This window comes from Schistocerca americana, chromosome 4 (genome assembly GCF_021461395.2).
Source record: "Schistocerca americana isolate TAMUIC-IGC-003095 chromosome 4, iqSchAmer2.1, whole genome shotgun sequence".
NCBI classification, from domain to species: Eukaryota; Metazoa; Arthropoda; class Insecta; order Orthoptera; family Acrididae; genus Schistocerca; species Schistocerca americana.
The window spans coordinates 226,400,364-226,418,272 of record NC_060122.1 but is presented as its reverse complement, the minus strand read 5'-3'; the positions used below and the strand labels follow the sequence as shown (position 1 = coordinate 226,418,272).

General features: G+C 45.6%; 1 protein-coding gene across 1 annotated transcript in view; it reads right to left on the bottom strand.

The window, feature by feature from the left end:
• The window catches only part of LOC124613365 (sodium channel protein Nach-like), a 100,178-nt gene that overhangs the window by 82,148 nt on the left and 121 nt on the right, over positions 1 to 17,909 (bottom strand). Inside the window, exon 2 of the mRNA XM_047142065.1 lies at positions 4,010 to 4,213. Within this exon, the coding sequence (XP_046998021.1) occupies positions 4,010 to 4,213 (204 nt within the window). The remainder of the gene's footprint in view (positions 1 to 4,009; positions 4,214 to 17,909) is intronic.

Sequence of the window (17,909 nt, the reverse complement as noted above, 5' to 3'; positions counted from 1 at the left end):
GCCAATGCTACAGGTTTCCTTAAACGAAACGTCATTCTCCCGTTTTAGAAGAGCAATGCTGATTGGCAGACAATATTTCTGACGCCTTGAGCTGAAGGAATAATGGAAGAGACCGAAAGATATACCTCTTCACATCTGGCATGGAGAGGCGCCGTTCCGTTGTCGCTCTTGGAGCGAGAACACGTAACGAGAGCGTGCGCGCTCATACGTGTACTCGAAAGAGCGAGGAACAAGTCTCTCCTCAGTTCTTCACTGGGAGAGCGCCTCTGTCGAGAGCGAATCGAAGTGCTACTCTATATTGAGTCCTTACGATTAAGCGTTGTTCACTGTGCTGGCCGACACACTTATTGTGCGGTGTGAACAGACAGAGTTATAGTTAAACACTTGCGAGCGAATTTTGAGTGGCATCGCAGTGGCCTGGTTATCTGACCGGTTACCACGCCAATAGTTAGACTAGGGGCGAATAGGAATCCTTGACTTCATCAAGGCATAGGCAGAGTTTGATTGGTGAAGGTTAATCCAGATAGAACGAGAGTTATCTTATTTGTCAGCAGCGAGCGGCGCAGACAGCAGCCATCGCAGCTTACGGTATTGTGCGCTACAGCTATTGCGAGCCCCATATTTCCTCCACAACAGTACACTTCACTGCATTTCACACGCGACAACCTCGACCGTACCTAGCAACATTCTAACGGATAATTATTCAGGTTGAGTAGGTGCGGCTCTCAGATAGTCTGCCAAGTCAATAACAATCTTAAACTTTGTATAGAAATTTCATTAGCGAATCCTATCCTTGAGAGGTAGCTTCACATTCCGAAAAGAACCAGGATATAACTTGTTCAATTCATAACTAAAAGTGCCATTGTGATTTCTCAAAATTTTTGCAAAATAAATAATAACTTTCGTTAGTTTCATGTTTTTCTTACACTAACTAGCACTACTCCAGTACCCAAGTATCCCACTAGTTACGTAAGAGATTTTGAGAATTTTTGTGTCATTTCCTTACAGCGGACGACTCCAGAAGATATTTATTGCTGAAAGTTTTTCAGGCATTTCTCTTTAGAACGTTAGGAGCGTTGTCTGACTTCTGCAGTAGTGTGGGGGTGGAAATTGCATCTTACAGGGGTCACAGGGTAAAGGGTACATCTCAGATTAATCCGTTGCGCAGAATAACAGATCAACTCCCACGCTCACACCACAATGTCCAACAACAAATTCTGCGTTTTTTCAACCAAAATTTGGCGTTAAAAATAATGTGTTGCATTACTTATTGGGCGCCCTTTGTATGCTCCCAGCGGCGTTGACAGTGCTACGTGCTGATCTGCTGAACGCCGTACATATTGCTCTTCTACGAAAGTAAAAACTGAAACACGGTGGTAACAAAGCTTACAGGATTCGTGAAATGGAAACTGATAGTTTGATGTTGAATTATGGTGTTTGTTACTGGTCATTCTGTATCAATCTGACTGAAAGTTCGAATTTAAAGCAGCCAGTAGTGAAATTTGCACTGGAGCAACAAAAAGGATGATTACAATTTTGAACATCTATTCACATACATAACGCTGAACTGTAACTGGAGATAAATCGCTCATAGTTTTCATCTGTGCATCGTTGCTACTGACCGATCCAGAAATATCGATAGTGATTTCATCTATTAGTCATCCAGTTGATGGGAACAAATTCTTTTTTGTTGATTACTTTTCAAATGAAGATTAGGAGAAATGACTGTAGGGAGTGATATAATGCCTTGGACCCAAACCTACACAACCACCTGTTTGATTTCAAACAGTCAGTCCCACCACTTGGCACGTCTCTTTGTAAGGGAAGCAGTATCAGGAGATCCTACAATAAAAAACTGTGCCTATAAACACACAAACAAAATTACGACTTCAAAGTAATTCAGACAAAGGTGAGGGCTATTTCAAAACACAGTCGAACTGAAAAACTGGAATTAAAATTTATCCTTTTTTTGCAGTCACTATTCATCTCATCAGCTGAAAGAGAGGGGGTGGAGCAATTATTTAGCTCCATTTCGTAAAGTACTACCTTTTGCCCTTCACCGAGGAGTGGAAAGAGTATCTGGCACTGCCCGTGTTGGCTACGAATCACTTCGTCACTCATCAAGAGAGGTATAAATTTGCGATCCAACACACAACAACAGTCGTTTCACAATGGATACATACGGAAGGTTCTGTATTAGATCCCTGAGCCTGGCAACAGCGAGACACAATACATGAGCGGGCTGAAGTCGATCGACTTCTCCCGACCCAAAACTCGGGAGCATTCGTTCATCTGTTCGTGAATAGAGCGTATGGAGACTACTGGAGCGTAATCTAAATAAGCTGACAAACTCTCAGAAACTGACATTGCGTGGAACTGACAAGGGGAGGCCACGACGTTTGGAACGCGGATTTACTGCTAACTTCGTACACTCGTAGTAATCCATGAGGACAGCAAAATGTGTAAGCAGTAGCGCGTACTTCTCATGCGTTATTGAGAAAATCGCAAGATAATTTCGGTCGTCAAATATATATCTGTGTGGCAAATTTTACCCTGAAGCGGCGGCAGACGAGTGGTTAGCGTTGAAGCCCCTGTAATCATTGGGTCGCTGGATCGAGTCCCGTTCGTCAGTTTTTTTTTTTTTATTTTCAACACAGTCATTTTCTTTACTATTTATATTACAATTGATATAATGGGAAAAATACTTGTAATCGGATGAACTTTTATTAAATTTACAATGTTATTCGGCAGTGTATAAATTTTTACTATTACAAATAATATAATATTCATAACTATCGACTTGTAAACGACCAAACGCATAAAGTGATACTGAAAATGTGTGCTTGTCCGTGATTTGAGAAATCCCTTATACCTGGAAGGAGCCCGAAACGACTTGTTACCCCCAAGTATTTGAGCGGCACAGACGGCTTTCGAAAGATGTAGTATTAATCGTCGCTTTCGACATTACAAGCTGCAGGATGTTATTTTTCGTAAAAACAGGGAAAACATGAAGTTAGACGGCACCGCTGCATTGAATAGCCGGCCGGTGTGGCCGTGCGATTCTAGGCGCTTGAGTCTGGAACCGCGTGACCGCTGCGGTCGCAGGTTCGAATCCTGCCTCGGGCATGGATGTGTGTGATGTCCTTAGGTTTTTTAGGTTTAAGTAGTTCTAAGTTGTAGGGGACTGATGACCACAGATGTTAAGTCCCATAGTGCTCAGAGCCATTTGAACCATTTTTGCATTGAATAAATGCTATGTTTCCGCATACGCAAGGTCTTTTGAGGTTTTCCGTGGAAAAACAAACATCGTTAACATTTTCAAAAACCTCTCTTTCAGATGGTAATTTGGAAGCAAACCATGCTTAACGCAGTATTTCCTAATGCAGTATCGACTGTATTTTAATAGCGTCTTCACGAGAAGCAATTTCTCGTTCTCTTTCGATTAAATACGATCAACTTGGAACACACGGACAAGCATACATTTTCAGTATCACTTTTATGCGTTTGGTCGTTTACTAGTCGACAGTTATGAATATTATATTATTTGTAATAGCAAAAGTTTGTAGACTGCCAAATAACATTGTAAATTTAATAAAAGTTCATCCGATTATACGTATTTTCCCATTATATCAGTTGTATTGTAAATAATAAAGAAAATGACTGTGTTAGAAATAAAAAACTGATGAACGGGACTCGATCCAGCGATTACAGGGGCTTGAACGCTAACCACTCGTCGTCTGCTGCCGCTTCATGGTGAAAATGGCCACGCACAGGTATATATTTGGCGACCGAAATTATCTTGCGATTTTCTCAATAACGCTTGAGAAGTACGCGCTACTGCTTACACATTTCGTTTTCCTCATGGAGTGCTACGAGTGTACTAAGTTTGCAGTAAATCCGCGTTCCAAACGTCGTGGCCTCCCCTTGTGAGTCACGCTGACTCGGATGGTGACGGCTAGTTTTGTTGTTGATTTAGCCTGTGCTTCAGCCTTCAGAGCACTGTACCGACCTGGCCAGCAGCGCCTCGCCGGCGCCCTTGAAGGCGCTGGTTGGCGGACAGATGGTGACTGCAGGGAAGGGCACAAGGTGCAGCGGGTAGTCGGTGTCGGCCACCTGCGTCACGGTGGGCGAGTCGCCGTAGTGGCGCCACGTCGCATACACCAGCAGGCCGGCCGTCGCGGCGCACGCTGCCACCGCAACCACCCAGCACAGCCTGCGGCATAACAGGCCACCAGCCATGAGAGCCCAGCACACGGCAGCTGTCTCTGAGGTAAGCACAGCGGACACAAAATTACTCACTCCCACTCAGGCATCACGCAAATACATACGACATTATACATGAAGATAGTAACTGTTCTTGAAAGAACAGATACCGTTGTGACCGTGCAGCTTCTCTAGAATAAATAATTAATTGAAACCCTCAGCTGCCGACAGGTGTTGTTGATATACCTCAATGGGGACAGCTGAAAATGTGTGCCCTGGCCGGGACTCGAACCCGGGATCTCCTGCTTACCTAGCAGACGCTCTATCCATCTGTGCCACCGAGGACACAGTAGAATAGCGCGACTGCAGGGACTTATCCATTGCACGCTTCCCGTGACACCCACATTCCCAACTGTCCACAATTCTACATATGTAATGTACCTAATAGATATTTGCCCATCCACTCATCACTCGTGCACACTTTGGCGATTCCCGTAAGAGTTCGGGCAACCTGTGCGCATTCGCACAGACGAAGGTCAATGGCTGGGTAGTCTTTAACTATATATATAGTTCAATATATAGTTTAACTATATATATATATATATATATGGTGAAGATATATATATATATATATATATATATATATAGTTTAACTATATATACAGAGTTCATATATATATAGTTAAAGACTACCCAGCCATTGACCTTCGTCTTTGCGAATGCGCTCAGGTTGCCCGAACTCTTACGGGAATCGCCAAAGTGTGCACGAGACTTGAGTGGATGGGCAAATATCTATTGGGTACATTACATATGTAGAACTGTGGACAGTTGGGAATGTGGGTGTCACGGGAACCGTGCAATGGATAAGTCCCTGCAGTCGCGCTATTCATCTGTGTCCTCGGTGGCTCAGATGGATAGAGCGTCTCCCACGTAGGCAGGAGATCCCGGGTTCGAGTCCCGGTCGGGGCACACATTTTCAGCTGTCTCCATTGAGGTATATCAACAACACCTGTCGGCAGCTGAGGGTTTCAATTAATTATCATTTAACATACGACATTGCTGCAGACCGACAATTCTCTCTGTAGGAAGCTACAAGTGTTCCGAAAACAATGATCGTGTAAAGCACACTGTGTTCCATTCATTCAAGAGACCAAGAAAGCAGTAGATACCGGCTCCAAAGTTGTTCCATGTTCGTTGACTGCTGGGAAAGTTCGATACGGTTTCGCACTGCTACGTAAATAACAAAATACGAGCGTAGAGAATACCAGAGAGCAGTTGTTTGATTGAACAGTTTCTAGCAAGCACAACACAGCTTGTCATTCTTAACAGAGAGAAGTCTTCAGATTAAAACTAACTTTGGACGTGCACCAATTCGAGGAGTATTACAGGACCATTGTGTGTATTGTGCATTTAAACCGGGGACGTAGATAGGTTTCGTCCCACCGTAGGCCTCAATGGTTCACAACCTCACAACAGGCCACAGCAGTCGACCCACCCCACCGCCGCCCCACACCGAACCCATGATTATTGTGCGATTCGGCCCCCAGTGGAACCCCCCTCCCCCCGGGAAAGTCTCATACCAGACAAGTATAACCCCACATGTGAGACCTTAACTTTTCTCGGCGAATTGAATGTTCAAATAACTTACGGGTTTCCAGAATGAGATTTTCACTCTGCAGCGGAGTGTGCGCTGATATGAAACTTCCTGGCAGATTAAAACTGTGTGCCGGACCGAGACTCGAACTCGGGACCTATGCCTTTCGCGGGCAAGTGCTCTACCAACTGAGCTACCCAAGCACGACTCACTCCCCGTCCTCATAGCTTTACTTCTGCCAGTATCTCGTCTCCTACCTTCCAACTTTACAGAAGCTCTCCTGCGAACCTTGCAGAACCAGCACTCCTGAAAGAAAGGATATTGCGGAGACATGGCTTAGCCACAGCCTGGGGAATGTTTCTAGAATGAAATTTTCACTCTACAGCGGAGTGTGCACTGATATGAAACTTCCTGGGAGATTAAAACTGTGTGCCGGACCGAGACTCGAACTCGGGACCTTGCAAAGTTCGCAGGAGAGCTTCTGTAAAGTTTGGAAGGTAGGAGACGAGGTACTGGCAGAAGTAAAGCCGTGAGGACGGGGCGTGAGTCGTGCTTGGGTAGCTCAGTTGGTAGAGCACTTGCCCGCGAAAGGCAAAGGTCCCGAATTCGAGTCTCGATCCGGCACACAGTTTTAATCTGCCAGGAAGTTTTTAACTTACGGGTTTGCTGCCAGGTTACGTCGTCGACCACCGCCGATATTTCGACAGGAGCACACCCTTCCATTCTCAAGGCACAACTGCAAGGAGGAAGCACTGTGCAAGGGAATTTAATACCTCGGTTCACCTCTGTTAGCAGATCAAACGTGCGTTGCACTATCAGCCTTCTGTGCAACGGGTGAGTGACGATAGCAACGAAGTGGCACCTAAGTCTACGGCCTTTTTGCCTTACGTAGGAAGCATTTCCAACACGATTGGCCGTATTTTGTGGAAATATGATGTGAAATGTATTTTTCGACCACCTTCTAAGATTAAGGCCCTGTTGGCGTCCGTAAAAGATGATCTTGGTTTGCGGAAGGCTGGTGTCTATTATATTCCTTGCAGTTGTGGCATGTCATATATTGGTCAGACAATCAGGACTGTGGAAGACGGGCGTATTGAACATAAGCGTCACACACGCTTACAACAGCCGAGAAAATCTGCTATTGCAGAACATTGCCTTGACACCGGTCATCCTATGGAATACAACAACACGTAGATTCTGGCTTGCACGTCCAGCTTTTGGGTTAGTGTCATTAAGGAAACTGTTGAAATCAATCAAGCAACCTTATAAACAGAGATGGTGGATTTTGTTTAAATGCTGCTTGGAATCCGGATCTGTCTCTCATCAAAAAACAGAGGGACAGAATTAGTGCTACCTCACCTGTTGATTAATAGTGACTATCGATATTTCCGATGTTGGTTATCTTTGATTGTGTGTTGACTCTGCTGTTACTTGTTCTATGTGTGGTATCTTCCTTGTTTCTCCTCTGTGAACCGAGGTATTAAATTCCCTTGCACATTGCTTCCTCCTTGCAGTTGTGCCTTGACAATGGCAGGGTGTGCTCTTGTCGAAATATAGGCTGTGGTCGACGACGTCACCCGTAAGTTATTTGAATAACCCCAGATGTTTGCGTGGTACAGTAATTACGGTGTACAGTATGTGGAGACAGTGTTTGCGCAGCAATCGCCGACATAGCGTAACCGAGGCGCAATAAGGGGAACCAGCCCGCATTAACCGAGGTAGATGGAAAACTGCCTTAAAAACTGTTCACAAGCTGGCCGGCACACCGGACCTCGACACTAATCCAGCAGGCGGATTCGTGCCAGGGAGCGACACGCCTTCCTGTTCGGGAAGCAGCGCGTTAGACAGCGCGACTAGCCGGGCGGGCCTGCAGGACTATAACTTGTCATCTGCCCCTTTCTTCTTTTTTTTCTGGCTTTTGTCCCGTATCTTCACGGTACCAGCATGTTAATTTACGCATTTGGCAGTGTTAGCAGTAAAGGGTGGCCGGATGTCCTACCACTCGCCATCTTCACGGAATCCGTGTACCAACCCCTTCTGTGTCATGCTGTTCCATGTGAAAGTGTTCAAACCTTTTAAGGGTGCAGTACCTCGTTCGGTGGAAGCGGAATCCATATAGGATCACTTTGTTGTCAGTCTACCTGTCTGTACAAGTGTGAAGACCTCTTTTTCTCAAGAGTGGTTACAGGTATCAAATTTAAATTTATGTCAGGTACTAAGGTCTACGGTCCCTTGGCAAAGTAAGAAAAGCAAGCTTATAAGTCAATGCAATCAAAAGATATGACCATATATGTCACATACTTTGTACAACTTACACATGTCGTTGGGGCAGTCTAATATTGTAATTATACTATTAGAAGCCAAAATCGCATGATGTCAAATAGTTTATCTCATGGCCACTTTCGACAGTAACTAACTGTCATCGTCACATTCTCAGATCTCCCATAAAAATAATTAAACGTCGGTCTCATCGACGTACTGAGAACTGCTCCAATTATAATAATACAACTCCGCACTGGTTCGTCAGATTTATAAAACTTGCTAAATAAAACATCCGCAGCATCGATAAATAGTACAGGAGCAAAAACAGATGCATCAGTAAAGAAGATGCGTCGATGACAATTCAGAACGAAATTTTTGATACTCGCAAACTCTCTCAGCAAAACCTATATATGAACGATGTACATACAGAGAGACACAGAAAAAAGGGAACATTTCCACAATCCAATAAAACTAGAAGTGATGAAGGAAAGAAATTGCATTCATAGCAATTGAAACCTTATAACTTTGTCATTTACGAAACATTGATGGCATTTATCATTTTTTTAAAAAATTACGTCCTTTAGATGGCGTCCTTCTGTACGAATACGTTCGTGAAATCTGCTGTAGAGATTCCTCGTTGAACATCATTAGGATTTGTGTTTGCCTAGTAACGGTAGTTCTGTTTATTCACATAAACTGTGAGATGAAAATGTGACTCATCTGACATCCGCAACTTGTTTAGAAATTCATCGTCTTTGATAATTTCTGTTATCATTTGCTGACAGAATCCTAATCGTAACCGGTAATCGTTGTTCTTCAATTGTTGCACCATCTGTAGTTTGTACGGATGAAATTTTAAATCAAGATGAATTCTGCGAAAACTCTCCCCGGGACATTCAAACCGCTGCTGCTTGCTTACGAATTGAACGCTGTGAGCTCCGTAAGACAGATTCGAGTACAACATCAATGTTCGCTGGAGAACGCACATTTCTTGGGCGTCCCGTTGGTTTCTTCTTGAGGGCAGATCCAGTCTCTTCAGAGTTATTAATCCATCATTTTATCGCGTGTTTCGACGGAACGGCTTCATGACTCCTAAATTACAAAAACGTCAAAACTCCCTCTGCGCCGCTACCAAACTATCATTGTTTTTATAAAACATTTTTATGGCTAACGCACGCTATTGTCCGTTCCACTGATCCATGATTCCTGAAATGGCTGACTGTTTACTCGCTAACTGTCGCAAACCCGCAGTGCTGCCACCTGCCCATGGCTGCCACTACTCATTTCAAACATTCCCGTTATTCTGTGTCACCCTGTACTTGTCGGGGCTGGTGGTTCAGCGATAAAGGGCATGCTTTGAACCCGAGATGTCTCTGGCTCGAATCTAGGTCGAATCATGGATTACTCAGTCTTCGTTTTTACCTAGCCTTCACCTCTCAGCGATGCGAGGAGCCACGAGACACAACACTTACCTAATATTCCATGGGTTCTCTTTCTCCGGTTGGATATCTGGGCTAAGTTAGGGACGCAAAAGTCACCGAAGTGGTGTCCAATACAGAGGCTTGCACCAGGCCTTTGAACCACACGAAATTATAATTATTGTCATCTCTGTATTAAACTTGTGCACGACCCTCAGAGCGCGAGTCCTACCCCCCCCCCCCCCCTCCGATTGTGCTATTTTTTGTAAACTTTTCCTAGCTGAGGCAGGACGTCTTTACCAGCCGCTTATTCACCTAGTCGGATGTTGAAAACCTCCTAAAAATCACATCTAAGCTGGCCAGCACACTGGCCCTCGTCAGCGATCCTGGAAGCAGCGTACTAACGCGCGTGGCCATTCGGATTGGTAGGACCCTTGCTTGTCACAAATAAATGAGCTAGTGGATAACGTCAGATGTTCCATGAGACTTTTCGCAGATGATGCTGTTGTACACAGAGAAGTCGCGAACCTAGCAAAATGTAGCGAAATGTAGGAAGATGTGCAGAGGAACGACTCTTGGTGCAGGAATTCTCCATTGACCCTCAAAATAAATAGATGTAAAGCAGTGCGCATAAATAGACAGAACTACCCATCATTGTATGGTTGCACGATTGTAGAACAGTCACTAGAGGCAGTCACGTCCATAAAATATCCTGGGGCGCGCGTTCAGAGCTATTAGTTGGAGGTGAGATAGATTCCAGACTGAGATTCGCGGGAAGAATCCTCACGAATTATAGTCCGTCAACAAAGGAAATAGCCGGCCGCTGTGGCCGAGCGGTTCTAGGCGCTTCAGTCTGGTACCCCGCGACCACTACGGTCGCAGGTTCGAATTTTGCCTCGGGCAGGGATGTGTGTGATGTCCTTAGGTTAGTTAGGTTTAAGTAGTTCTAAGTTCTAGGGGACTGATGACCTCAGATAAGTCTCATAGTGCCCAGAGCCATTTGAACATTTGAACAAAGGAAATAACTAACAAAACAGACGTTGGACCAATTTTAATTACTAACGGTAGACGCGGTTTATGGTACACGGTTCATGGTGCACGGTCAAATTAAAGGTTGAACACAATAAGACATCAGTTACAGATACGACTTGAGGAAGCGTAACTCACGACGCGCAAACTAACCAGACTATATTCATCCAGTTTTTCAAAATGAGAGCACGTAGCAACTTCCAGTAAACTTAACACGTAATTTCAAACTTCTACAAAATTTATTCTCGCTGACATCCCCCCACCCAAACACACACACACACACACACACACACACACACACAGGCCGGCCGAAGTGGCCGAGCGGTTCTAGGCGCTACAGTCTGGAACTGCGCGACCGCTACGATCGCAGGTTCGAATCCTGCCTCGGGCATGGATGTGTGTGATGTCCTTAGGTTAGTTAGGTTTAAGTAGTTCTAAGTTCTAGGGGACTGACGACCTCCGAAGTTAAGTCCCATAGTGCTCAGAGCCATTTGAACACACACACACGCACACACACACACACACACACACACACACACACACACACACACACACAAAATAATGAAAGGAAAAAAGTTTGTCGTTTACTTCACTGAGCAACACAAAGAATCACTTTTTCTAAGCCCTGTAATTGTCTTCATTTGCGACGCATAAGCTTGAAATTTGGCTCAAAGGTATCTACAGCCATAGTCTGTAATGGTGCAGAGGTGTGCCGCACTGTGACTTCACCCTCGGGTTTGACGACGCTACAAACAGCAAGATGTCGACACAGGTGAAGAAAATACCGGGGCTCAGAAGTTCATGTTACGTGTAAAGCGCGTTAATCATTTCATTTTGGCAGCAAATTTCACCACTATTCTGCCGAACTCCGTCACGGACGCGTTACACTACGGGAAGGTCATACAGGGTGTTTCAAAAATGACCGGTATATTTGAAACGGCAATAAAAACTAAACGAGCAGCGATAGAAATACACCGTTTGTTGCAATATGCTTGGGACAACAGTACATTTTCAGGCAGACAAACTTTCGAAATTACAGTAGTTACAATTTTCAACAACAGATGACGCTGCGGTCTGGGAAACTCTATAGTACGATTTTTTCCACATATCCACCATGCGTAGCAATAATATGGCGTAGTCTCTGAATGAAATTACCCGAAACCTTTGACAACGTGTCTGGCAGAATGGCTTCACATGCAGATGAGATGTACTGCTTCAGCTGTTCAATTGTTTCTGGATTCTGGCGGTACACCTGGTCTTTCAAGTGTCCCCACAGAAAGAAGTCACAGGGGTTCATGTCTGGCGAATAGGGAGGCCAATCCACGCCGCCTCCTGTATGTTTCGGATAGCCCAAAGCAATCACACGATCATCGAAATATTCATTCAGGAAATTAAAGACGTCGGCCGTGCGATGTGGCCGGGCACCATCTTGCATAAACCACGAGGTGTTCGCAGTGTCGTCTAAGGCAAATTCACGAAGAATGTCCAGATAGCATGATGCAGTAATCGTTTCGGATCTGAAAAATGGGCCAATGATTCCTTTGGAAGAAATGGCGGCCCAGACCAGTACTTTTTGAGGATGCAGGGACGATGGGACTGCAACATGGGGCTTTTTGGTTCCCCATATGCACCAGTTCTGTTTATTGACGAAGCCGTCCAGGTAAAAATAAGCTTCGTCAGTAAACCAAATGCTGCCCACATGCATATCGCCGTCATCAATCCTGTGCACTATATCGTTAGCGAATGTCTCTCGTGCAGCAATGGTAGCGGTACTGAGGGGTTGCCGCGTTTGAATTTTGTATGGATAGAGGTGTAAACTCTGGCGCATGAGACGATACATGGACGTTGGCGTCATTTGGACCGCAGCTGCAACACGGCGAACGGAAACTCGAGGCCGCTGTTGGATCACCTGCTGCACTAGCTGCGCGTTGCCCTCTGTGGTTGCCGTACGCGGTCGCCCTACCTTTCCAGCACGTTCATCCGTCACGTTCCCAGTCCGTTGAAATTTTTCAAACAGATCCTTTATTGTATCGCTTTTCGGTCCTTTGGTTACATTAAACCTCCGTTGAAAACTTCGTCTTGTTGCAACAACACTGTGTTCTAGGCGGTGGAATTTCAACACCAGAAAAATCCTGTGTTCTAAGGAATAAACCATGTTGTCTACAGCACACTTGCACGTTGTGAACAGCACACGCTTACAGCAGAAAGACGACGTACAGAATGGCGCACCCACAGACTGCGTTGTCTTCTATATCTTTCACATCACTTGCAGCGCCATCTGTTGTTGAAAATTGTAACTACTGTAATTTCGAAAGTTTGTCCGCCTGAAAATGTACTGTTGTCCCAAGCATATTGCAACAAACGGTGTATTTCTATCGCTGCTCGTTTAGTTTTTATTGCCGTTTCAAATATACCGGTCATTTTTGAAACACCCTGTATTTCCACCATTCTTTCGACGCCTCAGCGGTGGAGGTCAGAACCGCGACACCCAGCGTTCTAGTCACGCGGTTTTCTTATGGATAGCCGAGGAAAAAGTTTCAAAGCCACAGCCGCTCACAATCGACACAAAAAGGCCTGAGAGGGTGGCATGAAGGGTGTCGATGAAACCATCCCTTCCCTTGGGACGTTCAGTCCCACACATTTCGCGGTCGAAAATGACGGTTTGCTTTTCCATGAGCAACACGACGACGCTCTCGATAACGTTCGACACTGCTGCCATCTCATAGTCGGTTCAACCCTATTCTAAGTACATCGTGGGACAGCAGACCCATTGAACGCGATCGCATCCCTTTGCAGTGTAGTGCGAGCGCAGTTTTTGCTCCGGTATAGAGGTTGGAACCACCAGGGAGCGTTCAAAACCATTCGACTAAAACCTCAAAATGATTCGAAGCAGCAAAGTGTTTTATGCTTTTTCAGGCCTGTTTCACACCCTCCTGTGGCATGATCACGTAAAGGTACAATATTACCATGTTCGTGAATAAAATGGCAAAGTGTCCCCTAAGAGCCTCCAATTCGACAGCACCCTCGGTGCCAGCAACGCTCCTTTGTTGAGCTCGTTAAAAATGAATCTGTCAGAAACATCCACAACGTTTCAGCCTCGTAGCTGCTGCAACGCCTCAAGGCAGGCAAATCCCATGTAAGGGGCACATCAGATCAATTCGCAATTGCGAATAATGACTACCATCATGTGTAGAATGGAATGACGACAGTGATAATTTGTGCCGGGCCGGGGCGTCGAAGGGGTTGCCCACCCGCCACAGTGCGATGCGTCCGCGAGGGCTTTGCGCAGAACTGTGATAAGATTTGTACGAATGTGATATCATTAACCCGCCTTACAGTTCTCAGGAGCTTCTGAGCTGTGGGCTCTCCTCGCATGTGTCGACACCTTGTTGTTTGAAGCGTCATCTAGCCCGAGGGCGGCGTTCCAGGGCGCCACGCTTTTGCACCATTACAGAGGGATGTTGTAGCCATCTTGAGCGAAATTCCAAACTAATGGCCGGCTGCTGTGACCGAGCGGTTCTAGGTGCTTCAGTCGGGAACCAAGCGGCTGCTACCGTCTAAGGTTCGAATCCTGCCTCGGGCAAGGTTGTGTGTCATGTCCTTAGGTTAGTTAGGTTTAAGTATTTCTAAGTCTAGGGGATTGATGGCCTCAGATGTTAAGTCCCATAGTGCTTAGAGCCATTTGAACCATTTTGAACCGAACTTATGGGTCGCGAGAGAGATAATTACGCGGTTTCGAAAAGATGAACCTTTAATTATGTTGTGCAGTGTACATTTTCGATGTTTATGCAGTGAAAATTAAGCTTTATTGCTTCTTTGCTGCTAATTCTATTTGCAACACATTTTGCAGACAATATCCACATACACTGATTTGACAAAAGTCATGGAATTTCTCCTAATATCGTGTCGGTTCTCCTTTTGCCCGGTGTACTGCCGCAACTCGACGTGGCATGGATTCAACAAGTCGTTGGTATTTCCCTGCAGAAATATTGAGACAAGCTGCCTCTGTAGCCATCCACAACTGCGAAAGAGTTGTCGGTGCAAGTTTTCGTTCACAAACTGACCTCTCGATTATGTCCCATAAATGTTCGACGTGATGCATGTCGGGTGATGAAGGCCGGCAGTTCATTCGCTCGAATTATCCGGAATATTCTTCAAAGCAATTGCGAACCGTTGTGGCCCGGTGACATGGCGCATTGCCATCCATAAACAACTCATCGTTGTTTGAAAACATGAAGTCCATGAATGGCTGCAAATGTTATCCAAGAAGCCGGAAATAACCATTTCCAGTCAATGATTGTTTTAAGTGGACCAGAGGATCCAGTAGACACCGCTTGAACAGTGCCTTGTTGACATCCAGTGTCCATGGCTTCGTGGGATCTGCGCTACACTCGAAACCTACCGTCAGCTGTTACCGAGTGAAATAGGGACTCATCTGACCAGGCCACGGTTTTCTAATCGTCTAGGGTCCACCTGATGTGGACACGAGATCAGGAGAGGCGCTGCAGGAGATCCCATGCTGTTAGCAAAAGCACTCGCGTCAGTCGTCTGCTGCCGCAGGCCATTAAGGGGAGGTTACTATCTTTTGGTTCAAAAAACCATATTTTAAATTGCATTTTTGGATTCATAAGTGTTTAGAATCCATCCCTGAAACGGTTTTTCCGAATACCGAACGGAAATGTTTGTTATTCGCGGTTGAACAAAAAAAATGCACCTGCCTGAGGTCGGCCTTTTTCACGCACCAGTTTTTTCTTTCTGAGGACGAGTTATTGTACCGGTGCTTGGGAGGAAACACACAAAATTCAAATGAAAGTTTGAACGCGTGTGTTTGGAAGTTAGCCCCGAAGCATTTGCATTCTGGTGCGAAGTCTGTAGAGATTGCGACTATCCTGTCAGTGAGCAGCTTTAACGAAGGGTGTTCAGCAATTCTGAAGATCACGACAACGATGGACGTCACCCTGGGACTCTATTCGACGAAGTTCGGCAAGCATTCGGACGACCACCGGATTCAAGCGGCCGAAAACCGCTTGTCACCGGCCGTACGAGCGGCTCTGGAGCAGCGCAGGATGACCCAGGCCGAGCAGACCGCCCTCTATGAGGAAGAGGAAAGACTAGTTTATGGACCCGGAATAGCAGATTGAAGGTAAGTTGCATAATATAGCATTTATATGTAGTCAAAACTTCAAAGGCGTTTTTGTCGAAATGCCTTTTTTTATCGCGCGCTATCGTAACTTCAAATCTACTGAACCGATTGGCATGATTCTTTGTTTCCGAAGAAGCTAACTAAATTATCTAGGGGTTGTACCACTTTTATTCCGATCCATCAATTATAAATATTTTTACGTGGCCGACGAAGTCGAAACATCGATGGAAAAAAAACCTTTTTTCCAGTGGTCTCCATTTTGTTTCCTATGGCCCAAATAACTTAAGCGAGGTACAATTCCTAAAGAATCTTATATACTTCGCTAACGTCGACTCAATTTTGATTTCAGACGAGCCGGCTGACCTGTGACATACCGCGCGTGGAGGTCTACATCGAAATTTTGTTTCGTTCCGACGGCACTTCCGTCTTTGCTCTTCGACATTTCCGGTCGAAAAAATTCCAGTTTGTAGAGAAAATATCAATTAAATTTTTGACTAAATTTGACATTGATATCTATAACACATCCCGAGAAAAAATTCTCGAAGGACATGCTTTTTTCGGGCCAAGAATAGTAAACCTCCCGTTAACGGCCAGCTTCGCCACACCGACGGGCACGTTCGTGTTGCGTCCGACATTGATTTCTGCAGTTATTTCGCACAGTGTCGCTTATCTTTTAGCACTGACAACTCCACGCAAACGTTGCTGCTCCTTGGTCGCTAAGTGAAGGCCGTCGACCACTGCGTTGTCCGTGGAGAGACGTAATGCCTGAAATTTGGCATCCTCGACGCTCTCTTGACAGTCTAGCTCCAACCAACATTCCGCGTTCAAAGTCCGTTAATTCCCGACTGTGGCCATAATGACGTCAGTAACCTTTTCACATGATTTACCTGGGTACAAATGACAGCTCCGCCTACGCACTGCCTTTTTATACCTTGTATACGCGATACTACCGCCATCTGTATGTGTGCATATCACTATCACGTGACCTCTGTCACCTCAGTGTACTCGTATACCGTTGACGGTACCTGCGAAGTTACGAGGGTAATCCCAAAAGTAAGGTCTCCTATTTTTTATAAGTACATAGACCTGTTTATTTCTACATCGGTTTACATCAGTTTACAGCTTGAACATTTAGCAATTTTTCGACATAATCACCATTTCTGTCGATGCATTTTTGTAGACGCTGTGGCAGTTTTTGCATGCACATGTCATACCAGCTCGCCACCATGCTGTTCAGAAAGTTATGTACCTCTTCTTTCGCCTCGTCGTCGGAGCTGAATCGCTTTCCGGTGTAAAGTGGTATGCCCAGGTTTCGTCACCCATGACAATCGAGTCCAGAAAGTTGTCGTCCGCAGCTCGTGGTCGTGCGGTAGCGTTGTCGCTTCCTACGTCCGGGTTCCCAGGTTCGATTCCCGGCGGGGTCAGGGATTTTCTCTGCCTCGTGATGACTGGGTGTTGTGTGATGTCCTTAGGTTTAAGTAGTTCTAAGTTCTAAGGGACTGATGACCATAGATGTTAAGTCCATAGTGCTCAGAGCCATTTTTGAACCAGAAAGTTGTCCTGTTCGGCTTCAAGGCGGTGAAGAAATGCGCGGGAAGCGTCAGCTCGTCGCCGCATGTTGTCCTCAGTCAGCATGCGTGGCACCCACCCTGCGCACACCTTCCGGTAGTTCAATGTTCCCGTTAAAATTCTGTGAGCAGTGCTTCGGGAAACCTCAGGAACCAACGTACAGAGATCATCCAGGGGGATCCGCCGATCTTCACGCATGCTTTGCTCAACCTTCAACACTGTCTCCTCAGAAAGTGACCGTCTCCCGCTCCTTTGTTCGTCGTGAATTTCGGTCCGACCAGCTTACGAACATTTTCGACATCCGTGCACGGCTCACCATACACTTCCGTCAATAGGTGATGGATTTCAATCGGCGCAGTGCCCTTTCCGTTGAAAAACCGAATACCTGGGCGCAATTCGCACTTGGTGGTGACACCCAACGGGAGCTCCATTCTCAACGGCTGCCACGCCAAGACTGAGCGCCTCAGCGCGGCGTGCGCATGTTTACACACAGCGCGTAAAGCACTCTTCATAACAGTGTGACCAACTGTCACACAAACGGAATTCTGTACTTATTAAAAAAAATAGGAGACCTTACTTTTGGGATTGCCCTCGTATATCATTTTACGACACAAAGTTCAGGAGAAATTACGTTTCACGCATGGGAGTCCGAGTCTTGAAAGAATCGGAAGTGGGCCGAGATGAAGAGCGA